The sequence below is a fragment of the Temnothorax americanus genome, unplaced genomic scaffold, assembly GCF_048541705.1.
Source record: "Temnothorax americanus isolate GAGA-0224 unplaced genomic scaffold, ASM4854170v1 Scaffold76, whole genome shotgun sequence".
In the NCBI taxonomy this organism is placed as follows: Eukaryota; Metazoa; Arthropoda; class Insecta; order Hymenoptera; family Formicidae; genus Temnothorax; species Temnothorax americanus.
The window spans coordinates 218,198-244,309 of NW_027509799.1; the positions used below are offsets into that span (position 1 = coordinate 218,198).

General features: G+C 34.3%; 4 protein-coding genes and 1 long non-coding RNA gene across 25 annotated transcripts in view; 2 read left to right on the forward strand and 3 right to left on the reverse strand.

The window, feature by feature from the left end:
- Hdac4 (histone deacetylase 4) overlaps positions 1–7,577 on the forward strand; it is a 211,336-nt gene extending 203,759 nt beyond the window's left edge. For all 18 annotated transcript variants that reach the window (XM_077423066.1, XM_077423071.1, XM_077423072.1 and 15 more), the window contains 2 exons: positions 2,632–2,771; positions 2,900–7,577. In XM_077423066.1, the coding sequence (XP_077279192.1) occupies positions 2,632–2,771; positions 2,900–2,963 (204 nt within the window). In that variant the 3' untranslated portion in view covers positions 2,964–7,577. The remainder of the gene's footprint in view (positions 1–2,631; positions 2,772–2,899) is intronic.
- Positions 1,161–2,358, reverse strand: LOC143906814 (uncharacterized). Its single transcript, XR_013259669.1, has 3 exons — positions 1,971–2,358; positions 1,500–1,796; positions 1,161–1,430 (listed from the first exon to the last, which is right to left on the reverse strand). It is a non-coding gene; the product is annotated as an uncharacterized LOC143906814 (long non-coding RNA).
- A 3,428-nt stretch (positions 7,578–11,005) lies between the features above and the next one.
- Tfiis (RNA polymerase II elongation factor) lies at positions 11,006–13,781 on the reverse strand. 2 transcript variants are annotated; one of them, XM_077423083.1, is made up of 4 exons: positions 13,553–13,781; positions 12,785–12,962; positions 12,346–12,701; positions 11,006–12,214 (listed from the first exon to the last, which is right to left on the reverse strand). In XM_077423083.1, the coding sequence occupies exons 1-4, from the start codon at positions 13,619–13,621 to the stop codon at positions 11,879–11,881; spliced, it is 939 nt and encodes a 312-aa protein (XP_077279209.1). In that variant the 5' UTR covers positions 13,622–13,781; the 3' UTR covers positions 11,006–11,878. The 2 variants fall into 2 exon arrangements, with proteins under 2 accessions (XP_077279209.1, XP_077279210.1); XM_077423084.1 differs by having other exon boundaries at positions 13,542–13,778.
- Positions 13,782–17,022: 3,241 nt separating this feature from the next.
- On the forward strand, positions 17,023–21,130 carry LOC143906786 (protein claret segregational). 3 transcript variants are annotated; one of them, XM_077423044.1, is made up of 5 exons: positions 17,023–17,328; positions 17,924–18,954; positions 19,037–19,334; positions 19,490–19,764; positions 20,203–21,130. In XM_077423044.1, exons 2-5 carry the CDS (start codon positions 17,924–17,926, stop codon positions 20,624–20,626), a joined length of 2,028 nt encoding a protein of 675 aa, XP_077279170.1. In that variant the 5' UTR covers positions 17,023–17,328; the 3' UTR covers positions 20,627–21,130. The 3 variants fall into 3 exon arrangements, with proteins under 3 accessions (XP_077279170.1, XP_077279171.1, XP_077279169.1); XM_077423045.1 differs by having other exon boundaries at positions 17,023–17,244; XM_077423043.1 differs by lacking the exon at positions 17,023–17,328 and adding an exon at positions 17,703–17,759.
- Positions 21,131–21,461: 331 nt separating this feature from the next.
- On the reverse strand, positions 21,462–24,077 carry Coa8 (Cytochrome c oxidase assembly factor 8). Its single transcript, XM_077423046.1, has 3 exons — positions 23,781–24,077; positions 21,834–22,031; positions 21,462–21,743 (listed from the first exon to the last, which is right to left on the reverse strand). The coding sequence occupies exons 1-3, from the start codon at positions 23,856–23,858 to the stop codon at positions 21,546–21,548; spliced, it is 474 nt and encodes a 157-aa protein (XP_077279172.1). The 5' UTR covers positions 23,859–24,077; the 3' UTR covers positions 21,462–21,545.
- Positions 24,078–26,112: the final 2,035 nt, after the last annotated feature.

Sequence of the window (26,112 nt, forward strand, 5' to 3'; positions counted from 1 at the left end):
GCAGAGAATAGTTGGTATACGAAAAGTACATATTTATATACCAACTATTCATTGTACATATAAATATGTACTTTTCATACCCCAACTATTCTCTGCTTTAACAAATTATTTAACAAATAGTTTGTTAAAGCAGAGAATAGTTGGTATATGAAAAGTACATATTTATATACCAACTATTCATTGTAAATATAAATATGTACTTTCCATATACCAACTATTCTCTGCTTTAACAAATTATTTAACAAATAATTTGTTAAAGCAGAGAATAGTTCGTATATAAAAAGTACATATTTATATTTATGCATTATAAGTATGCATACGTTTCAAATTCGCGCACTTTTGCATGCGCGTGCGGACACGGAGCATGCGCATGTGGCCGCGGGGCATGTTTCTGTCGCTACCGATGTAAAAAGAAAGGTGTTTCATTGCGCATAATGGCGGCCAAATACGGAGCAGCCAATCAAATTCACTCCCCAAATGTAGCGCAAAATTCTAATGCAGTATTGGTAAAAATGTAAAGAAAAGTTGTAAATGTAAAAAAAATACAAACAAAATTAAAAATTTTTAAAGTAATAAAAGACTACATAAAAATAAAAATACGTAATATAATTTGAAATGATAAAATTATTAACCTAGATTGATTAGGCCGGTTCTACAATCAGTTGTATGGATGCCGAAACGCAGCCGACGAAATAAGAATTTCTTTTTCGAAAACAAATTTTCTTCATTGAACCATTAGTTACGTTATAAAATGCTGTCATTGATACAATGGCCGTTGCAATGCTTTATTTATATATATATATATATATATATATATATATATATATATATATATAAACCTATGATAATATTAAATATAATAAGATCGGACTATGTAGACCGCTTTAAGTTTTAGAAGCCGTGCTATTCATAAAAAATAAGTGTATAAAAGTTAGTATAATTTATATATATAAAACAAAGTCGGGGGGGTTAGTTACACCATTTATAACTCAAGAACGGCTGGACAGATTTTAATAATCTATGGCTTGTTGGATTAACTTAAAAAAAAAAAAAAAAAATCTAGAAAGATATCCAAATACACCAAATACCGGGGCCGGGGCGAAGCCCGGCGGGGCATGCTAGTATAATAATAACAAATAAATAAATGCATTTATATTTTATAACGTTATTTTATTTTTATCAACATTTTCTTTATTAGACAGTTTATATATATTTTTTTATTTTTTCTTACGTATGTTATTTTCTATTATCTCTCTGTTTAGTTTTCTCAGTCTTATTAACTTTCAAACTTGTCTCAGTTTGTTGACAAGCATTAAGCCATTGCTGACGAATTGGAGTTTCTTTCGGAAATCTAAAAAAGGTTATTCCTCTTGCATCTCCGTCGCATGTTCGATTTTTGCAATTTTTTATGGAACACGATGGCATTGTTTCTGTAAACAAAATATAATATGTAGTTTACTAATAATAAATTGGCACATTTAAAGATGGCCAGGACAAACTTCTTATCGTAGTAGCCGTAGGTATACTACGTTTACGCGAGCGTTACTTCTGTAGTAACTTACGATATATCACTCGTTTACGCGGAGTAAATTATCGTAAGTTACTACAAAATCCCGTTTACGCGAAGGAATTATCATAAGTTACTACAGAAGTAACGCTCGCGTAAACGTAGTAGTAGATTCGTTGGACCGGCCCAAGAAACTGCGCTGTAAACTGGTGTACGATGGTTTGTCTAGAGACTTCGATTTTTCCTTATTGGTCCAATCATAAGCTGACCGTTCCTCATAGAAGCTCTTCTTCACAAACAGATAAGAAGATTGCTAATATGTTGCTTATATTCTCATCAAAGTTACAATATTATGATGATGAAATGTCTTTCAAAGAAATTTTTTATATAATTCATTACATGCACTAATAAAACAAAAACATTTATATTTATAAATATTATTATTAATTCTAATGATAAATACCTTCTTATCGAATGTTAGATCTAAATTAGTCAATTAAAGAAGCAAGGTTATGCGATGCATTTACATTCGACGGTAATGATCCACCTTCTCTCTGTCTAGCAGAGACATTGAGTCCTGTGTATTTTTTATTCTTTCTCCTACTACTTCCGTAAGTATGACAGGAACAACCAGGAACTAGACGTCAGATAAGCAAAACTCGCCGGTTGGATTTAAGCGAGAATCCGCTCATGCGGCGGCTAACAATCTAACCTCTTACATATCATGGAAGTAGCCATGTTGCTTTTTACATTTGGGGAGGCTTTTTGATTGGTCAGAAGGCAGTCATTATTTTAGACCACTGCGCATCTCGGGAATGAAACACCTTTCTTTTTACATCATGGTCGCTACCACAATCGCTACATAGCGTCGGTATGACAGGTTTCGAAACCTGATAGTCGTCAACTTTAACGCTAAATATCTCGCTTCGCAGGGCAGACCGCCGCATTTTTCTGCCAGATTCTTTCGTTTTATGCAAAAACGAATCGATTAAGCCTAATTTCATCGATATTTGAGGTGCAGTAGCTATTCTAAATAAATACCCTATTAAAAATAATTTATTTATGAATGATAAAATTAAATGTATTTAGTTTATCATTTAACGTAGTATCGTATTATTTCTTAGATGTCACATTGGCCTTGCGTAAAACTTGCTGCCCATACGGTCGCAATGAGCGCTATAGAGGCGAGCCAAAAGGAACACGACGAAACGGAAACCGTATCTGCAATGGCCTCTCTATCTATGCAGCAGCCTACAAACCTCACGTTAGTATCAAGTATTTTTTTATCATCATCTATCTTTGAAATATTATTAAATATCAATAACTTATAATTAAGTATTACATACATATACATATTACAATTAAATTATATATGTTTATTTAAAATGACAGGACCACGCCAGAACATTCCCGAGAGGTTTCCGAGGAGCCGATGGAGCAGGACGAGGCCAAATGAGATGTATGAAGATCATTCTGCTAAGTGTAGAAAGCATTAATTAATTGCACGAAACTGTGTAAATGCTCTTTGGGATCTCTAGAAGTGCATTTCTCAGTGCGGATCGAGGGACTCGCCGTCATCACGCGTGGCTGCTGTGACAGGCGCACAAAAGTCAGCTACGAATGTTCCATTTGCAGGAACGCAGTCGACGACGCGTGTAAATTCGCGCGCAGTTCTCGACTTTAAGGTTTTCAAACATTTTCTTTTCCAAATAAGACGATAGATAAACAACGGCCAAGTAATAAGGAAGAAGTGATCTGTAACGGGAGGTTAATGACAATTTTTGCGACGGTACAACGCAAGCTCGCGGACCTCCCTTTCTTTACTTTTTTTTGTGCTAGACGCGAAAGCGCAAAAGTTGTTTGTGAGTTTTGCAAATGTTTCTATTGCACCTCGCGCGTTTGATGCGCGAGATTGTTGTATAGTTAGCTATGGATGAGACAAATTGTATTTGTCCGTTCTATAGATTTCTTTCTTTTTTTATTGTGGAACACAAGATTTGTAATCTTTTTAACGAATCACTGTTAACGTTGTTGAGATGAACTCGAGCGCGCTAAATAGCTTTCGCCCACCAATTGGATATCGCTTGACAAATTTTCGATCCAAGTGTCTTATCGACGAACAACGAATGGTTTTTCGAGATTTGATGTGAAAGCTGGAATGGAGACATTTTGTAATATTATTAGCAAACTCTTGTCTGGATGGTACCACTTGATTGTTGTGGAAAAAGAATTGTAGAAGCGCATTATCGTTCGATGATTCGGTGGAAGAAAATAAATTGTAGACACTTGCGTTCTTCGAAAATGACGGACATCCGCGAATATTTTGTTGACGTTATCGATATAAGGTGGTGAGGCGTTTCGAACTTTCCCACAGCTGTATAAAACAAGTCTGATGCATCGTGTTGCCTTGGATAATTCGCAGGAAGAATTAATTATTTGTGATAATCCGTGTATATATTTTTGAATGCTAATTGCGACCTCGGACGTCTGCTTAGAACACTTTCAACGAGCCGTATTTTATCGAAACATTCAGGGAGACAAGTACAGGGAATTTGAGAAAGAGCTGTGTTAATGCGACATATGTATATCTTGAATCCTAGAGATTCTTTTTTGTATTGCGCTTATTGTTACAAACAAAACATGGACGCGCTATGAATAACACATCAACCATGAGATGTATGATTATTCGATATAAACGATTCACAAAGAACATCGGCATAAGCATCTTTGTTTGTGTACGAAATCGCTTTTCTAAGATAATGAATGTACTTCCTATAAACCATTAAGAAGAAAATTAAGTAGAGATGATAAAATGGCAAGTTTAATAGCAAGGTAGCAGCTTGAATAATTATGATCGCTCGCTGTTTCTCATTTCTCTCTCATAATAGATAAAATCGAAAGAGGGAGGAAGAAAGAAATACACAGTTCCGATAATATAGAAATATATATATATTATACAATTTAAAAAATTAAATATTTTGTATACGGGAGTTCTCTTCGTGTGGTAATCCGAAGAGGTTTTTCATTGAAAATAACAAATGACAATTTGATAAAATGCGTAAAAAAATTATTAAGAGAGCAACCGACACATTGGTAGAATAACGTCACGTCAAGTGATTCTTTCTGAATAAAATAATGCGCGCGAGTAATGGGTCGCGAGATGCACAGATTTTTCCCTGGGGAGGAGGAGGAAGTATCAGACTATCCAATCGGTGTGCATAAAAAATAAATGGTCTCCGGATTTCCAGAGATTTTCACGCGTATGTCAGGCCTCGCTAGAAGAGTTCGTGCAATAAGAATACGATTGGACAACTGTATATTTATAAAAGACAGTAGCGTTTAGATGTATTTTCTCCGCCTTCAACACGCGCGATCTACACTTGGTGAAGACGCCGCGCGCCCGCGCATCGTGCTGGTCACTAGCGCTTTCATTGTTTTGTCGTCCGATTCGCTTTCCTTGTTCTTCAGGGCATTCAAAGTACGAGATGAGGCGAGAGCTCCGCAGTGCGTGAACACTTATCTCGAATCGAGGCGATACTTAATGCGACTTAGGCGACAAAATTCGTGATAATGTTAAAGGAAAAAGAATAAAAGAAAAAAAAAGAAAAATGTCGATGTCTAGATCCTAAGGCGATATTATATCGTGTGCGCGAATAAAATGTGCGAACATATGTGTGCGATATCACGTGCACGTGGTAAAAACAGGACAGGATGCGCCCTGCCATACCGAAAGATATGCTGAGAGATGCCATGACATGTCGATGCAGATTGCTCCAATTTGGCTGTAATCATACGTTGTATATGATAATCTTTGATCTTTCTGCTGTTGAGAAAATAAGGTGACTCCAGATCAGAATTTAAATCCAGGCCTTTATCCGGATAATTTTGTTGCAAACCGATTACACCTACAAGCTTGACTCCTCAAGCTTGCGTCGCGGGTCGATAATAATTTGCATCTTTGCATGTAAAATTGATAAAATCAATGAAACGCATTAAAACTCACATCGATTAAGAGACGGTCAAGATAAATTGGAAACGGAGGGATTGATGTCAGTTGGGCGTTTCTTTTTTCACAATTTTTAATGATACGTGGCTCCGAAGCTCTCACAAGTATTCGCTGCATAGAATTCCTCGTCTATCTGTTATGTGAATCACTGCCAACGATAATTTATACGGCATGGCCGCATGTTCCCACGAGCACGTGCGATCGCATCGAATACACACGTTAATATATGTTAATGTTTTCAAGCGCGAAAGCGCAGAACGGACCGGGGAGTGTATCGTTTTGACGAGATTTCAACAACATGGCTTCTTGTTGCGAACAAAGGCTGGTGTGATTTTTGTGATATTTTGTAAAAAGAAGAAGCTAAGCTATATATGGTTAATTAAGCGTATACGTCGCGGGAAGATGTGTGTAAGGGAGGGCGGAAAAAGAAGGTAAATATAATTCACAGATACAAGCATTTATTTTTGTGTCATGCATTTTACCGAGAATAGAAAAGGATTTAAAAAAAAGAACAAAGATGAATATAAGAGGAGAGTCTATTGATAAACGAATTACACGAGAATGCATATATTATATATCGCGCGTTCGTCATGCAAGTAATAAAAAGAATATATATGTATAATGCTATATATATATGTATATATATACACACATACACATATATGTATGTATATATATATATTAAGATATACCGATATATGTACATTGTATATCCGTGTACCGCAAGAATCTCAAGTGTCTGTTAAATGTTTGTCCGATAAAAAAAATTCACTGAAGAAAACGTGTAAAGATCGACTCGATGTATATTTAAGTATAAAGATACGAGTCCAGCCTATGTGTGTATACAGTAAGTTAATTAATGTGAGAGAGAGAGAGAGAGAGAGAGAGAGAGAGAGAGAGAGAGAGAGAGAATGCGAGAGGATAAAAATGAGGATGTTATATGACGATTCGTCGGTACACCAGTCTGTCATTGAGTTGAAACAGCAATCGATTCTATTGTAACAATATCGAGAGGTAATTTTAGACATGCGTGTATATTTGTTTATAATTTAAGAGCGAGTCTCTATCATCGGCGGCGCGCACCCCGTGGCATTCGCGTCGATTAAAGTGAAGGATACGTGGCTCGCTCGCGGACAACAGGGCGAGCCCTTTCCGAAAATTTACAGAAAGATATTGCGTATTCTCATCGCGGGCCTACAAACATCACACCCTGGTTAATCACATCCTCGCGTTCACTCGCGGTATTCCCGCCTGTCCTTCCCCACCCCCCAACGTATGCTTCATTTTGTCGTCAGATTGTCGTACGATTATCATGCGATCGTACCCAAGCAACCGAAACGAACGTCCAAAGAAACCTAGATCTGCACTTGTATTTTAAAGGCAATTTAAAAAGATTCGAAATTCTATTCATGCAAGGTAAAAATTGCAATTGGTGATGATCAAACAGCCACGTTTAGCCAAATGTAGGATGTTGATACGAGACACAATGTTTTAAACATTACTTGAACCAGTGACCTCGTATTCATATCGCATTATTAATGCTAAACGTGGCTATCTTACAATTTGTGTTTGAGATAACAAGTAAGACCTTCCGTAAGGCAAAATACAAATTCAAATCGTTTGACCTACGCGTACACGCGTTTGACCTACGAACACAGATTTTAATCTTTTAGAGTTTTGCGTCGCTTGGACAGAATCTGAACGATTGACGTTTTCGCGGGAGTTGTTTGGAACGCAAAAGAAAAAAAGAGAGCGAGAAACTTACGACATTCCGGTATCACCACCCATGGCAAGTTGATACAAACTAGATGTAAATGACTATTAAGTTCTTATCCAAACGCCGAGTATAAATGTGGATTTTAATAGAGCTCTACTGTTACGTTAGTACACACGTACACAAAACACACACACAAACACACACACACACATACATATACACACAAAAACATGCACGAATATACTGTCTATATTGCATAAGCTTAATGTAATAGTCATAAATTTTTTATGTATATAAATGTACCTCGTAAACTAATTTTAAATAAAAAGTATAGTCATTGTGTTAAACGTTATAGCTCTTCGATCTAATGATATCCTAAACAATTGTGCCTTAACAATTAAAGACTTTTTTGATCGACTCGATTGATATCATCGTCATGACAAATCGACTATTGCTTTACACATTGTATTTAAACTTTAAATAATTTATAATTTATTGCAAAAAATCTTACTTCATGCAGGTTCGTACCCTGGCTAAGGTGATGTTTTTCGCAATAAATTAAATTGTTTAAATACGATGCTTATATAATAAGCTTCAAAATCAATTAGAAGGATCAAAACTCATGGTCGAAATATCTTGATGATTAATCTGACCAAAATCAATGGTCGATTTGTCATGACGATGATAGCTAATAGAGTCGATTAAAAGTCTTAATTGTTAATTATTTATTAAGGAGGTTCGATGGCTTCATCGGAGGGAGTAGTGGGACGCGGGGGTTCTGGAAACAGCGCACTAGCGTTTGAAGTAGTGGGAATGAAGGGGATTGCTCTGATTGGTCGCCGCGTGCGTATAATGCGTGCAGGGTCATGTTCCAAAACTCACTCTAGTTAACTAAAATGCTATAGTGTACGTGACGTAAACTATAGATTTTAGTTACCCAGAGTGAGTTTTGGAACATGACCCTGGGTAACTAAAATCTATAGTTTACGTCACGTACACTATAGCATTTTAGTTAACTAGAGTGAGTTTTGGAACATGACCCTGCTGTTCACGTCGTTCACGACCGTGGCAGTCTAGCAGACGAAAAATCAAGCAATTTATGCTTTAATATAATTAATTTTTCTACGAAATGTGCGGTAACCTTCCCCTTTCTTTCGCTCATTTATTTGTAAATTATTAAGTTACATGTGCATATTTTTCTTTCTTTATCATTTGCATTTTTTCTTGCACTTATTTCATTCTGAAGGTATATGCAATATATCATTTCCCATAAAAACCTATGTTAAAAATGCAGCCAGTTTCATGAAATTTTAATATGTTGTTTTGGAATGCAAAAGAGAATTATGTGAATTTTTTGGGAATTTTTTACCGTCCCGTTTTGAAAAAAATCTAATCCAAAAATTGTACTTTTTAAGTTTTTGGAGTAGATTTTTTTCAAAACGGAACGGTGAAAAATTCCTAAAAAATTCACATAATTCTATTTTGCATTCCAGAACAACATATTAAAATTTCATAAAACTCTCTGCATTTTGTTGTAGCCATCGAACCTCCTTAAGTGAAAGTCACTCCATCATCGACCGATCGAACCATGTTGCGTTGTATTAAACCAAATAAGTATATTTATTGGCGTAATAAATATACTTATTTGGTTTAATTGTGCCTTAATTAAAAATACAACGCAACGTTCGATCGTTCGATGATGGAGTGACTTTCACAAATGACAATGCCACTTGCAAATTACAATTGCAATTACTGCGGGATTTCATTGAACTGTATTCGCAAAAAAAATGGTAAACGCAGTATTTGAAATTCAACATCGTTAAGAACATCGGCACTGTCCGGACAGTTTGTTTACTGAGAATCTTGGATAATCAGTCATTAGCAGTTAATAGCTTTTATTATCAAGCAGGAAAATCGTTTGATTTTCTTTGTTTCGACGCTTTCCTAGAAAGCATATAATCCATCCATCCATCCACTCTATGGCTAATGCGACCAGATATTTTTTAATCCAAAGCCGGACAACTGTATGTCGGGATAGAAGAGGTGTAAAGATAAACACAAGAACAACATTCAATTTATTTTTACAGAACAATATAGTTACTCGTATTTAGTGTTTGAACTTATTTGCTTTAATAAAGGTGATGATTTAAGAAATGTATAAAATTCTTGGCAACTTAAATCAAAATTAAGTTTTGTTAACAATATTGCTTTTAAAATGCAAACTCGAAGTTGAGCTATTTTTCCACTGTCCACACTTTGTTTATTACAGAGAATTTAACGTATTAAGTTTACCATCGGAATTTTACAAAATTTTTCAAGTTTTTTTTGGTGGAACCTTTTTTACTAAAATTGAGACATTTGACGTATTTAGCAGGATGATGGGAGAATCACCTCCAAGGCAGGACTGTCCCACCGAAAACAGAATATCTGGTCACATTACCTACAGTGCTAGTTGGATCCTGGCTACCGATAAGATCAAGTTTAATATGTACTTAAAAATCCGAATCAAATCCAATAATCAAGTTTGATTATCGGAGATTTGAGTAATATTCATAAAAATTAATATTTTATATATGGTACTTGTGAAGTAATCGATCCCGACTAATTAATTTTGAATCTTAGAATGAGCTAGTATACCTGTAAGATTCGAAATGTACTGAGTATAGTTTCTATCGAGTATAGTTTCTCTATCGAGAGAAAGAATCGAATCTTTTACAAGTGGTATTCGAACTCTAAGAATGACCTTAATAGTTTAAAGAATGTAATGTGTAAAGATTTTAAGTAAATTTTTATTCTATATATATATTTTTAATCATATTTTTATTATATTTAATTTCAACGATTAATAATCTAATATTTGTAATTATCAAAAAATAATATACTAAAATAATTGTCGCTTTACATAAACATTTAGACTCGAAGGAATATAAAATTTCTAGTACTCATAAAAGATTCGAATATATTTGATCTAGGTTCGAGTCCACTTGAAAGTAATACTCTTATTTCTCAAGATACTTTGTAGAATAACCAGGTTTGAACCCATTTTATCCAGAGTCGAATTTACTTGAAAGTACTGCTTTTATTTTTCGAAGTAATTATAGAGAATTTGAAACTACGCCAAAACAAATTCGAACCTACTTGTAAAATACTTAATCCCATCGCTAGTCCTGGCTTCCCTAAAGGAGAAGGGAACTACTCAAATAGGATCTTGACCTCTATACTTTAAAGGTTTTGAAGTATTTTAATTTTCTATGGGAATGGGTTACTAGTACACTGTCCACTTAAAGGGCAATAACGCTGATTCCGGACGAGCTCTCGGACACAGGAAGCATATCTTTCTAAACATATGAGACAAGGAGAAAGGACAATCGACAAAATCTGCTTGCGAGATCTCTGCGTGTCAGCAAAACAGCTGACTATTATTATTAGTGTCAAAACACGTCGAGCGATGATTTCTATGGCTCGTTCTTGATTCTTCTGAAGAAACGTAATAATAAAAGATCGGAGCTTTGCGCCCTCGGAATCAGTCGTCACCTCTGTGCGCGACAATTGGTCGTTATTTGCGCAACGCTATCTCGTAAGTAATACAAAGCGTACATATCCATTTTAAATCTCGACATTAGATTATAAATACATTGTACGTGTTATCTGACTCGACGATTCCGTATCTCATGCCTTCGTTATCTGCACCTATGCTATTAAACAACAGTTGTTCGCTATAATTACAGCGATTGCCAAACGTTAGAAAGGTAATTGAGAAAAGCTCGAACGACAGTATTGTACGTATCTGTATATTTCAGACTTGTAGACACAATTTATAGCTCTTATAAACATCTGAATTTCAGCACAGTGACGAAGGCTGGATTCGGGGAGCGCGCTATTAGCGCTATTTGCTTGTTCTATCCTTGTTTTACACCTGATGAGTGATAAAGACGGAATGATGCAATAGCGCTAATAGCGCACTCTTCGAATGCAGCCAAAGTGATCTACTTATATCACACTATTATGCGCATAATCGAAAACTTACAACGGATTGAATTACAGTCGGAATCGCAATCGTAGCACAAGACGCAATTGCAATTAAAATAAAAGCGCATGAATCGAAATGCCGTTTACGTATATTTTACGAAATATATTTATTAGATATTCTCGCTTTCGGGATGAGCATTCAAATTTCCTCGAAGCTCTGATCTAATGGAGCGGTTTCAAATATATACAACGATATGGAAATGTATTTTTCGCGAAAAATGTCACTATGTTCAATGAATCAATGTACATTCTGTCGCTCGTCTGCGTAATTCGGTTACTCGATCGAAAGGAATTTTCACGATTGTTTCAGATGGTCCAGAGAAACTAGAAGATTTGCGTGCAACTTTTAACAGATGTAAAATCTTCACAATAGATATTTATCTCGAAATATCATGATCTTCTCTGACAAGAAAGCCAGCGACATTTGAAAAAATATGAAAATTATGTCGTACATTCGATTAATTAAAGAGAAAGAAAGTTTCCTTTTACAACGCGATAATCAATTAACCACAAGTATATATCACGATGTTTAATCAACTTAGAAGTGTTGAAGTCTAAGCGGATGATGATTGAGATATACATTTCGTCACGCTATAATATAAGATCAAGAAACAGTAGCTTAGCAGAACTTCCATCGGTTTCCGCATTCGTTACACAACACGAAGGTAGTCATCGGCTCGTCGGCCGAACGCGTCTGCACTTGGTTATACGTGCAGTTGCGCTTCTTGCATTTGCCGCACTTGAGCAAGTCGGTCTTGGTTCCCTGCACGGTGGCAAGTTGCGCGTCATTGATGGCCTCCTTTTTGAATTGCTCGCGTAGCTGCTTTATCTCGTCGCTCGCCATCTCCTCCGCAGTCATCACCGCTAACCTGGCAGGCGTGATTGCACCCACCAAGAAGTTCGTCCGTAGATTGGGATTCTTCACGTCGCGCAGGTTGGCGACTCTGCTGCGTACCTGTAATTCAAGTACGTAAAATGATAAATATATGACACACAATGCAATTAGCATAGATACCGTTACGTTATACGTTAAGAGAAAGCCTCTAGATAATGCGCGAGATAATGAGATAATATAAGTTTAATTACCCTATTTTTGTATCTGTTATCGGTATTTTTGAATTCCGCATAAATTGCTTCCTCCAATTCTTCCGCTAACTCTTCCGGACTGGCACACCCGTCGACGACTTTGCCGTCAACGCGTAACGCAGCCGCCAGCAGTTCTCTGCATTTTAATCTGACCGCGTCTGTTGTGGTAGGAGCAGGGAAAGACGATTGTTTCCTTTGAATGTCTCTGACAGGCTTCTCTTCCTTCACTTTTACTTCGGCGGCATCCGTTGTATCTTTCTCCTTCTTCTGATCGCTCTCTTCTTTCGATTTGTCCGGTTTCTCGTCCTTCTTCTTTGAACTACTCGACGACGTAGAGTCTTTCTCTTTATTCGACCCTAATATTAATCAAATTATACATACAAACTTGTTAATTATCTACATATAAAAATCAATTATTTCAGTTACATTACATACATACCAGATAAAAACTTTTTCCAGTTCTTAATAAGAGTCTTTGATAAAGAGATAACTTCCTCGTCTCTGCTCGATTTCCTCAAGGCATTTACAGTCATTCCAATGCGTGTCTTAGTTAAAAGCTCCAAATCAACGGGCAACTTCTGAAGTATCTTGAGCAACTCCAAAGCCTGTTCCTGACCCTGATTGACAAACGTCATATAACATTTTATACAGCAAGTATTCTTGTTTTAAGTAGTATAATTCCAACCTCAACATTCCTATATATTGACGTTTTATATTTATATTTTATTTTTCAGGAACAATCATGGCAAAAGTGGAAGCAAAAAATCATAGTGGAATACTTTCTAATGACAAATTCAGTTCAATTATAACAAAAATACCTGTGCAAAAATCACTTTGCAACAGAAGTCACGACGAAAGATAAACATTGAAAGATATAAAACCACACTGGTATAAAGAATCAAGTTAGGGGACTCTTCTTAAGTACTCAATTTCTCTGATATGGAAGATATGTGGAATGAATTGGACGTCGTGCAACATCGCGTTCCACGGCGTAAACAAACGTTGCCTCCGCGATATTACTTAGAGCGATCTTGTTTACGCGGCTTTCGCGCGCATCGAGAACGCGGAATTCAGCAAAGTGCTCGATATTCGTCGGAAGAAGATGCGCGCTTTCCTCGCGGATGGAGGAAACGGTTTCCCCCATCTTCAACGCGCGCGCACCCCGGCCAGTATACTGCGATCTTTATTTTACTCACTTATTACTCACCGTCCCGTCACCGCTCGACATCTTGTTGAGCTTCTTCTGGATACGCAGCACTTCCTCCTCGGCGCTCATCGTCGGCGACCGCACGGCTACTCGCTGTACAAAGTCGGTTATAAACAGGCACGAACGCGCGGACAACAACACCTCACCACCTCACTACACCTCTCGTCGACGCTCACCAACGCTCACGAGCCTCAGGCCGTGTCTCGCGATGCGATTGTTGGCCTGCGGGCAGTGCGGGCTGCAGCGGGCTGCGACACGAGGCGGCGAAGTTAAGGCCCGGTCTACAATGGATGTCGTAAGTCGGAGTCGTAAAAAATTGACCAATCACAATCTGGGCCTGGACACACGAATCGACGGAAGACGTAAGACGTAAATCGTAAGGAAATCCACTAATCAGAGTCGACTATTTCCCTCTTCTTCCTTCTTAAAGAGGGGAATAGTCGACTCTGATTGGTGGATTTCCTTACAATTTACGTCTTACGTCTTTTGTTGATTCGTGTGTCCAGGCCTTTATTCTCCTTGCGGTCGAAGAATAATGAACTGTGATTGGTCAATTTCTTACGACTCCGACTTTGACATCTATTGTAGACTGGGCCTAAAGACTAAGGCCCGGTCTACAATGGATGTCGAAAGTCGGAGTCGTAAGAAATTGACCAATCACAGTTCATTATTCTTCGACCGCAAGAAGAATAACAGATTGTGATTGGTCAATTTCTTATGACTCCGACTTACGATTACATCTATTGTAGACCGGGCCTTAGGCCTGGTCTACAATGGGTGTTGTAAGTCGTAAGTCGTAACAACCGACCAATCACAGTTCATTATTCTCCTTGCGGTCGAAGAATAATGAACTGTGATTGGCCAATTCTCACGACTTACGACTTACAACACCCATTGTAAACCAGACCTAATAACGCCCAGCGACGCGGTAACGCCATCTTTGCATTCTTGCTTGTAAGTTTTTTCACGTGAGCGCATTTAATATTATTGTAATGTGTATAATAATATAAGATGATATGTATTATTGAAAACCATTGCCTCTAGGTAAATTTTCATAACAATCAATGGGGATCTCGTTTGAAAGTAATTGAAGAGCACTAACGTTATCGACTGGTTTGACTAGAACAAAGATGCGAACCCATACTACGTTTACGCGAGCGTTACTTCTGTAGTAACTTACGATAATTCGTTCGCGTAAACGGGATTTTCCTTCGCGTAAACGGGATTTTGTAGTAACTTACGATAATTTACTCCGCGTAAACGGTTAAATTATTGTAAGTTAATACAGAAGTAACGCTCGCGTAAACGTAGTACCAGAGAGAAACTCTGCGTGCGAACACATGTTTTAAAACTTATCCAATCACTCTGTTTTACACATTTTTTATACATGTAATAAAAATTGTGAAAGGTAAATAGGAATAAGTGCAAATTATTACAAGAGAGAAGACATTTTATATTTTTTTGGATATTTAAATCTTTTACATTTAATTGACAATAATATAAAAATGATACACGTACATATGTAGATTTTTTAAATAATATATATGTATTTTTAATATACGTTTACGCAAGCGTTACTTCTGTATAGTAACTTATGATATATCATACGTTTGCGCGGAGTAAATTATCGCAAGTTACTACAAAATCCCGTTTACGCGCGCAAAGGAAAATCTCGTTTACGCGAAGGAATTATCGTAAGTTACTACGAAAGTAACGCTCGCGTAAACGTAGTATGGGTTGCGTTCCAAAATTCACTCTGGGTAACTAAAATTTATAGTTTACGTCACGTACACTATAGCATTTTATACTACGTTTACGCGAGCGTTACTTTTGAACTAACTTACGATAATTCCTTCGCGTAAACGGGATTTTGTAGTAACTTACGATAATTTACTCCGCGTAAATGGGTAAATTATCGTAAGTTACTACAGAAGTAACGCTCGCATAAACGTAGTACCTGGTATCCTAAAATGAGTTCCTTTTTCGGTGTAGATGAGCGCATTATTTCTAACTTCCAGCCAATTGCGAGCCTAGAAATAGTGCACTCATCTACACCAAAAGGAAACTCATTTTTTGCTTCCTCATATATAGAGGAAGCTATATGTTTTCGTAAATTTGTATATGAACCTTTGATTGCGAATAAAGTTGGCTCTAATCAACCAAATTTAAAAAAATTATATATAAAATAGGGGTAGAAAAAACCAAAGAAAAGATTGTTTTTTGAGTTTTTAATGTCAATTATGTTCAAAGTGTTTTAAAACCTCGCAATATTACATTAAAAAAACTGTCGGTATGTGTGTATGTATATGTATGTATGTATGTATGTATGTATGTATGTATGTGCCAAATTTACAGAAATTTTTATAACTCCAGAACTGATCAACCAAATCTTAACGAATTATATATGAAATAGGGGTGGAAAAGACTGAAGAATATAATAGAATTAATAAAAATTGTTAATAATAAAGGGGTTACCAATTTCTGTTAAAAAAAAGTTTACCAAAATTTTTTAATTTTATTATATTCTTCAGTTTTTTTTTCTATTTCTATTTCATATATAATTCTTTAAGGCCGGTATATTCATAGTCGGGTCTTATATTCAAGATCGTCTTAAGTATAGTCTTAAGGCGTCATCAGCCAATCAGAGGGCCGTATTAACATCTTAAGACATCACTTTCTCTATGAAGAAACCAAGTGCAAATTTTTTTAATTTGCACAATTTTTTTGTTAATGGACCGATGCGCTCGTCCGTTCGTTTTTAGATATAAAATAAAAGTAGCAACTTGATTTATTGAGTTTTTAGATCCAATTTCACCAACCACGCGGTTAGCTTAACCAACAGTTAAAGTTAGCAGGATTGACCAATAGAAATGAATCCACCCTGCTTTCTATTGGTCAATCCTGCTAACTTTAACCGTCGGTTAAGCTAACCGTGGTTGGTGAAATTGACTTTAGGGCCGGTATCACAGTCTCCGATTAACGTGATTCTCCCTAGATTCTCCGATTAAACTCACTCTTCGTCTCTTTCTAGGGGGATAGTTAGAAAGAGATGCAGAGTGAGTTTAATCGGAGAATCACGTTAATCGGAGACTGTGATACCGGCCCTTATACTACGTTTATGCGAGCGTTACTTCTGTAGTAACTTACGATATATCACTCGTTTACGCGGAGTAAATTATCGCAAATTACTACAAAATCCCGTTTACGCGAAGGAATTATCGTAAGTTACTACAGAAGTAAACGCTCGCGTAAACGTAGTATTAATAAAGTAATTTACTGACATGTTTAATAGTACAACTGCCAATAACGCACGCTGTATTTGCTCCCCATTGTACTTTTTTTTTAAAGACATATGCGATTGGCTCGTCCGTCGTATCCATTGTGGTATTCGTTGAAGTGATGCACGAATCGGTACCCGTATTTCTCATTGGTCGATATATACAATATACCACACCACGACAGATTCAAGTTTAAACGAAGCTATTGCTAACCGCCGCTGCTGGCCACTGCTGAATTGCTGAGAGTGCCGAGGCTAGCCGAAGCTTTACACAAGGAAAACGTTCTGTGTGCTGTTTTCTCCGTTTTGTGATCCAGTTGTGATCTATTCGTGATCACGGAAATTGTTTCTCTCGTGCAAATCGACGTTCTAGTTCGTAAAGTGAATAAACATGTCAATGTTACGTGAACTTTAGGTAATTCTACGACGTATAATAAGTAGAGGATTGTTAGAGTGTACTGTTATATTGAAGAACTGATTGTATATTGTGAGCGACGAGGTTTGTTTTGTTTTGCTTTGTTTAACGTAATTGTTAATCTTTTCTGTATACTTTCTCGTTTACGCAAAAACTATATATATACACGACATTTAATCATCAATAAATGTATAGGGCCGATAACACAGTCTCCGATCCCAGTGAGAATGACCCGTCGAATTGACGTCCATCGACGTCTATAATAGACGTCGGATTAACGTGATCCTCCGATTAAACTCACTCTTCATCTCTTTCTAGGGGGACAGTTAGAAAGAGATGCAGAGTGAGTTTAATCGGAGGATCACGTTAATCGGAGACTGTGATACTGGCCCAAAGAGTTGAATTTCTTTTGACATAGCTTTTGATATTCTTTTTATTTATATTGCATGCATGAAGTATATTGAATTTTTGAATGCATGTTATTCAGTGTCAGTGAGTGCACAATAGATAAATTTGTAAATATATTATTTAATAGTATTGTTTTAAAGAATGCTTTCTTCAGTATGATACATGCATGGTTTACTTAATATATTTGTTTCCTTTTTCTTTTCATATCAAATATATTGAACTTTCTTCTAAATTTATTTGATACTTATAAATTATTTTACCTATTTTACAGATGGAATCTCGTTTACCGAAACCAAAAATAGTAATAAACAGAGCGATTAGTATAGCGGATATAACTGCCAAGAATAATAATCATAAGACAATCAAAAATAGCAACGATATGTCAGCGTCGACCGCAACCTCAACATCGACATCAACGTTAACGTCAACATCGACGTTAGCTTCAACATCCTCAGCTTTTGCCAGTGTCAAATCTATAAACGAGAACAAACTATCGGTCAAACAACCCTTAGTTCGATCAAAAACGTTATCCACAATTACACGACCAAACAATGTAAAGGCAATAAAACGAACAGCTACTAATATTACGCATGGAGAATCAAAGAAGCCTTTTGTTGCTAGACCTGTTGCTAAAGCACTAATAAACAAGCCAACTAATAATGCATTAATGACTAATAATACAGCGAACAGAATGAACAAAGGTATCCAAAATGACGTAGATAAAGGAGGCAAGATTAAAAAATGGGACTTACGAGGTCGTTTGGCCCATACAAGTGACAAACTATCGGTTGAACAACAAAAAAATAAAGACTTAGAATCAAAATGTAATATGCTCCAAGAAATGGCAAATACTTTACAAACTAGTGAAACTGCATGTAAAACTAAAGTAGAAGAACTCGAGGTTTTAAATAATACTTTGACTAAGGAGCTTCAGACCTTAACGGTGGAAATAGTTTCTATTCGAAAAAATGAAAAAGATTTATCGAAACGTTTGAAAGAATCAGAGGAATCACGTACACATCTTTCACGTGCCTTAAATGAAATTCAAGAAAGATCTAAAACACAAGAGGTATTAATTTCCGAGCAGACTCAACAATTGACAACTTTAAAAACAGATTTAGAATCACAAAAGGAAATAAACAAAGATTTAAGTACCATCAAAGAAGAATTACAAACTTTGACTCATAAGATGGATAAAGAACGAAGGATATTGCATAACGTCATCCAAGAATTAAAGGGCAATATAAGAGTTTTTTGTCGAGTGCGTCCACGAACGCCAAAAGAAACTGAGCAGATGAAAGCGTAAGTAACACTGCTGCTCATTTTATAGATTCTTTTTGATATTTTGATTTGTGTATCTAAATGAAAATATTGTTTGTTACAGGTTGTGTAATATAAGCTTTATTGACGATTGTACTATTGAAGTAGGTAAATCGGATGGATCAGATGCAATGAGCTGCAGTGGAAAGCTACGAGGAATAAAACAAGAATTTTCATTCGATAAAGTCTTTGCTCCCAATGCTTTGCAAGCAGATGTGTTCGAAGAATTATCCCTTTTAGTACAATCAGCATTAGAAGGATATAATGTTTGTGTATTTGCTTATGGTCAAACTGGTTCTGGCAAGACATATACTATGGAAGGAGAATGTGGATTACAGACTGAAGGCATGATACCTAGAACGGTATGTTTTTATATATATTTACAATATAATATATGTATACATATATGTATGTGTGTGTAATTAAATCATACTTTTATATAAATATTTAAATTTACGACTCTAAATTGGCTTTTTAGAATCAAACAGAAAATCGAAATACATGTATGTAATTTCAGGTACGTCATATATTTAAAGAAATGAAACAGTTCGAACTTCTTGGTTGGGAATATCGAATAGAAGCAAGTTTTCTAGAAATTTATAACGAGCATATCGTTGATCTTCTCGATTCTGAACCAAAAACACACGAAATACGAATGGTTGACAATAAAGGTCAAGATTTATACGTTAGCAACCTTCAGATTGAAGAAATACACAGTCCAGAAGAATTACACGAATGCCTACGAACTGCACAACGCAACCGAGCAGTTGCAGCTACTCAGTCAAATGAACGGTAATTTTATTTTGCATTCATATTATATCTAGGTTAAATTTATTCTTTTGAGGTTTCCTTCGAATGAATAAAAGTTAAGTGACTTCACTTTGAAGGTCATATACCACAGGATTTCTTTTGTTCTAGCCCTTTTAAATTTCTAGCATTCTCTTGATGTACAGAATCTTTTTCACTCCGTTATCGGGATATGTGTGATGAGGACTGGGATCGAACCCAGGATCCTTAGATTACTAATCATTTGCACTCACACAGAGCCACACATCATCCCATTATAGTACTTTAAATTGTACAATAGAAAGTTACAACAAGCAAACTTTTTTTATCTTTTCAATTAAATAACATAGTTATCGAGAAAATATTTATTATATGATTAAATATTTATTAGGATATAATTTAACATAGAATTTAATTTAAAATAATTAATAATTTGCATTTCAGATCATCCAGATCTCATTCAGTAGCAAGAATACGCTTGATTGGTACACATGTTACGAAACAAGAAGTGTCAATAGGAAATCTGAATTTAGTTGACTTAGCCGGGTCTGAACGTTTGAAAACTGAAGGAGCTGTTAGAACTGCAGAAACAAAGAATATTAACAAATCTTTAGCCAATCTTGGCAACGTAATTTTAGCATTATTGAAAAAACAGGAACATATACCTTATAGAAATTCTAAATTGACCCACCTGCTTATGCCTTCTCTAGGAGGCAATTCAAAAACTTTGATGTTATTAAATGTATCTCCATTAAATGAATGTTATAACGAGACATTAAATTCACTGAGATTTGCAAGTAATGTCAATAATTGCAAGACTGGAAATATTAAACGAAGCCGAACGATTTTACAGAATACGACTAACTGAATTTGGATGTGTTAAGTCTGATTATAGAGTAGTGTCAAATTACATTTTTTAATATGTTTTATTTTTATATGATTAACATTTCTTTTACAATTACAAATGTAATTTAAAATAATTTAAGGAAGATGTATTTTCTCGTGAATTATATTATATGGTGACAAAGCCACAATAAAATAATAGCAAAATTAGGTGTTGAATACAACAGTAAAATAAATAATATTTATCTTTAAAGACAAGTTTATGAGAGTGATAAATATAAGATCTATTCGTTTTATCATAACACAATAACATTTTCTATTATTCTACAAGTAAAATTTTAAGAACAAAATATATATTTCATATTGTGCCAAATTGATGTACTAGCTGTTACTAGCACATAAATTGTATATGTAAATAACGTTTTTAAAAATTTTTCTCAATTTATATTGTTATCAGGCCTGTACATTCGAACATTTCAACAAATACTTTTGCATATTGTATGAAAATAAAAACTGAAGTTTTGAAAATACTAACATTTTATATCTCTTTAATAATATTTAACTTTCAAATGTGTATATACATGAAATAAAGACATTATATTAAGATAACAATTTAGAAATTTTGTTTGAAATTTAGATCCTCAAAAGCCTATAAATTTTATAATCTTGATCTTTTGTCTTTGAGCTAGATTGTACGTTTGTAGTCTTATGACATGAGAAGCATAATTTTATGGACAATTAATAATTCGAATTACAATTTTACATCAACGTTCCGGTTGTTAAAGAATTAATAATTTTATTGTACATTGTTATTATAAAGCAATTCTTTACATATCTCAGAAATAAAGAAGAGGAAAATATAGCATTTTTTGATATATTTATTTAAATAATTTCAACATTATATAATTTGTGTAAATGTTTAATTATTAAATGTCAATTCAAATTTATTTAATTTTAAGCTTAGATATTTTGACTGCTATTCCAAAAAATAAAATTTTTATATTTCTTTTATACCACATAATGTTATAATTGAAATGAGACTGCCAATTTTTATCTAAAAATTGTTTATAAAATACTGACATATTATCTGCAGTCAATGTCTTTCCTTGTGCTTCTATCATCTGTTGAAATTGTTTACGTTCCTGAAATTTCATTAAATCTTTTTACATGTCATAATAAATCTTATATATTAGAAAAAAAATTACAACTCACACACACAATAAAATTAGTACCTTAATAAAGTTAGTATTATGTTTGGACCAGAATATCTGATTCCATTGTTGTGTCTCTTTCCTAAGCTCCTTATATCTCTTCTCTAAATATGTTTCCTTTGTGGGGCTGGCAAATAGAACAGGTCTTAGGTTTGAAACTGGATCTGGAGGTCCAATTACATCACGAAGTTGATAATTGTTTTTCAGCTTAACTGTTTCCTAGCAAAAATGATTAAAATTATATATATACAGGGTGTATCATTTTAAGTGATTCAGCTGAATATCTCTTAAAGTAAAAGAGATTGGAAAAATTGTTTCAGACAAAAGTTGTTTGGTTTGGAGGGTGACATAAGATGGTGTCATTGGTTTGACCATGGATGGTCGTTTAAAGCTCACATGAACGACACCTTTGATTTCTTAAATAGAAACCCCTATTTTTCAATGCATATTCTTGTAGCTAATCTCGAAAGCTTTTCAAAACACTTTAATAAAGTATTTTTTTTTTAACTTTTGGAATTATAAGGCTTGAAAGTTCTAGTATTTTGACATAAAATACAAAATATCTTGTAAAACATTAATTTTTCGGTAATGTTACCTTAATACTTTTATGCACAGAATAATGAGACGAGTATCAATTGGTATGAAAAAAAGACATGGTTGCTTTCAAGAAAATGTATGCAGATGAGTGTTGCAAATTACATATTTTTTCTTAAAGGAACTATGCCTTTTTTTCATACTATATTTTTTTCATACATTATTTTTTCATCGATTCGTCTCATTATTCTGTGCATAAAAGTATTAAGGTAACATTACCGAAAAATGAATGTTTTACAAGATATTTTGTATTTTATGTCAAAGTACTAGAACTTTCAAGCCTTATAATTCCAAAAGTTTTTAACGAAAAAATACTTTATTATAGTGTTTTAAAAAGTTCTCGAGATTAGCTACAAGAATATGCATTGAAAAATAGGGATTTCCATTTAAGAAATTAAAGGTGTCGTTCACGTGAGCTTTAAACGACCATCCATGGTCAAACCAATGACACTATCTTATGTCCCCCTTCGAACCAAACAACTTTTGTCTGAAACAATTTTTCCAATCTCTTTTACTTTAAGAGATATTCAGCTGAATCACTTAAAATGATACACCCTGTATATAATAGATGGAACTTTCTATTATTATATATTTTTGTGAGTAGAATACGAAATAATTAAAATGCACTCTATTACGAAAATAAAATAACACCATGTTAAAAGTAAATTTTTTCAAGATCCACAAATCTGTTATAAAACCTCAGCACTTATAGGCTTGTATTAACATATCCTTAGTTCTTGAAATCAAATAATAATTTTACTATACAAATAGGTATAAAGACTTTTAAGGAATAAAAAACATGTTTGAAATAAAGATTATTAATATTCTATGCAAGCCAATGTATATATGTCTCTATACTTGACAAAATATTTAAATAAGATAAATAATTATAAATGAAAACAATCTTAAATCTACGCGCACTAATCTCTTGGATTGTAATCATAGATTCATTGCCTTACAATTAATTGAATAAAAAGTTTCCTTATCATCAATGGGTCAATGTTGAAATTCAGACCATTCCACTTAATTTGTTAATTTGTTATTTAAGTATAAATATGCCAAAGATATTAATCAGATTTCTGTGCATTTATTCGATCAGTATAACATCTTTCATTTTAAAAAACACTGTGCTTAATTGTTAAAAAATTTACTCTTTTTATAATATCTAACAATATTAACTTTCCAAGCATTGTTTGACACATACGATCAAGTGCGTTTTCATCAAAATTTAAGGAGAGCAAATTAATTTAAATTAAATATTTATCTCGTTCTTTTATATATATTCTACACACTCTTGATACCTATATAAAATTTAATTGGAAATTGGAATGCAACAATTAAATTATCAATGTCCATATTTATCAAAATATTTACCACGCTAAATAACCGACAGAGTTGTCTTGTGAAATGTTTTGTACGATAGTTATAATATTGCAGTGCAACATTCAACATCTCAAGATTTTATCACATTAATACAACAAATCGAATTAATACATCTTCTTTTTCTGCTGAACACTGAACATTCGATTCCCCAATCGGATTTTTTACGACCATTGATTTTAACGCCAGAACTCAAGAACTGCCAGAAGTGTCATATTTATTAATGAATGACGTTTCACTGGTGCAGAAGCCATTAAAGGCCATGGCACAGTATATACAGTAGCGCAACTCTCTGTCGGCGCCTTTGATGTTAGTGTTGTCCAAAATGGAGTGCGCATGCGCGAAATAAGTAAGCGCCCACTAGCACCAACTGAACGGCCACGTTCAGGCAGACAAAACTGTTAAGTGTCGTCTTATCGACACGCTACGCTGATTCGTTAGATCTAAAAGTATAAGAGCCAATCACGTGCTATTGAGCGGTTTTACGCGCCCAACGTTTTTCTCGGAACTTCTTTCTCAATTGCTCTTCCTTTCTCCGCTCTCACTCCACTTTTACATGAAATTAATCTGAATTTAATAAAAATAATGAAAATAAATATTTATTATGTATCTATTAAAAAAATAAGGGAAAAAATTCAAAAATAAGAAAAAATAAAATTATATAAATGTGATTGCAGATTGAATAATATAAATGTATTGAGGTAAATTATTAGAAAATATAATGTTATATAACATATATTGAACAACTAAAGCAAAATATAATATTTTATACATTATACTTATAAGAAAACAATTATAATTATAAAATATTTAATTTAAAATAGTTTTATTAGATTAAATAAAATAAACGAATGATTTTTAATTATGCATCCAAAATAAAAATAAGATACGCTATATTAATGCTTAATTTAAAATGCAATAAATGAAATTTTAATTTTAATACGACGATATGTTTCCAAATAGCACGGAGAATTGAAAAGGAAATCTTTTTAAATTCTTGATTAAAAAAATTTTTAAAGTACTTTTTCCATATATCATTTCTGTCCCAAAACAACTCTTAAGAGTTCAAAAGAAATTCTTTTCTATGTCACCAATTCTGAGTTCTTTTTCAGATACAAAAAAAATCACTTTTCTACTCCATAAAAATTCGTAATATATTCGAAATTATGTTTAGGTAGTATTCTAATAGAGCTCTATCTAAGCGCTATTTCGAATGCATTGCGATTTCTTATAGAATAGAAAAATAATTCCTTTGTGTCTGAAGGATAAGAAATGTATATACTAATCCATATTTTATGTTCTTTCTGATGCAGAAACTGTTTTCGGATAGATTATGAAGGATTCTTTCTTATTTGATGTTACAGACAGAATATTAGGATTATAAACACTGAAATTAGGAATATAAATATAGGAAAATATAAAATAGAAGTATCCATGACTCCTATATCGATTAATGATTATATTACTAAATTGGTATACAGATTTGAAATATTGTATCATTAATTGTTATAACAAACAATTCGTATAATATAAAGCGACATATTTATCGTACATACAGACATGCAAAATAAAATTTTATATGCAAAATAATCAATGTATACCTAATATGATATATTATAAAAATATAAAAGTGTCCCGAAAGAGTGGTCAAGTAACGATTCGAAATTCTACAACCATATTGTTACTTCGCAGAAGCAGCGACGATCGTTGTATTTCGGAATTCGGACGCGCTTCCGCGCGTTCCGTTAATGCTTCATCGAATGAGAGTCTATATGTACTTCGATAGATATGCACATAGAAAAACTTAAGCAGTAAAACTCAAGCAGTAAGCAAATCAGCCAATCACAGTCAAGAACTTAAGACACGGCCCTAAGGTGATCCTATGGCTGTCTTGGCAGTGTTTTATGCCTAAAGGGGATCCTAAAGTGAAGGCTGAACTTCCTCGACGTCGGTAATGTCAACATTTCTAATTCTGTTTTCTATGTCATATATCTATATCTGTCCTTGTCTAACGAGAGGCATTTGTCCTTGTTTTGATTGCTGCGCCATCTCTCGCTACACGCAATGTCAACCTGAATGTGCTTTTGCACATATAAAAGTTTATTTAAACTAATCTTTTTTTCTAGGCTTTCAATCTTAGATCTAATTGCACGATATTGTTCTTAAATGTTGTCCCTAGGTCATGCCGGTCTAATTTTGTGGATATTTATTGTGGAATTTTTGTACAAAGCAAATATTGTCGTCACGTATACCAAAAATTAACAAAAATATTAATTTTTTCTCGTTTTCGATACAAATTCGACCACCATGACCTAGATTTTGATGC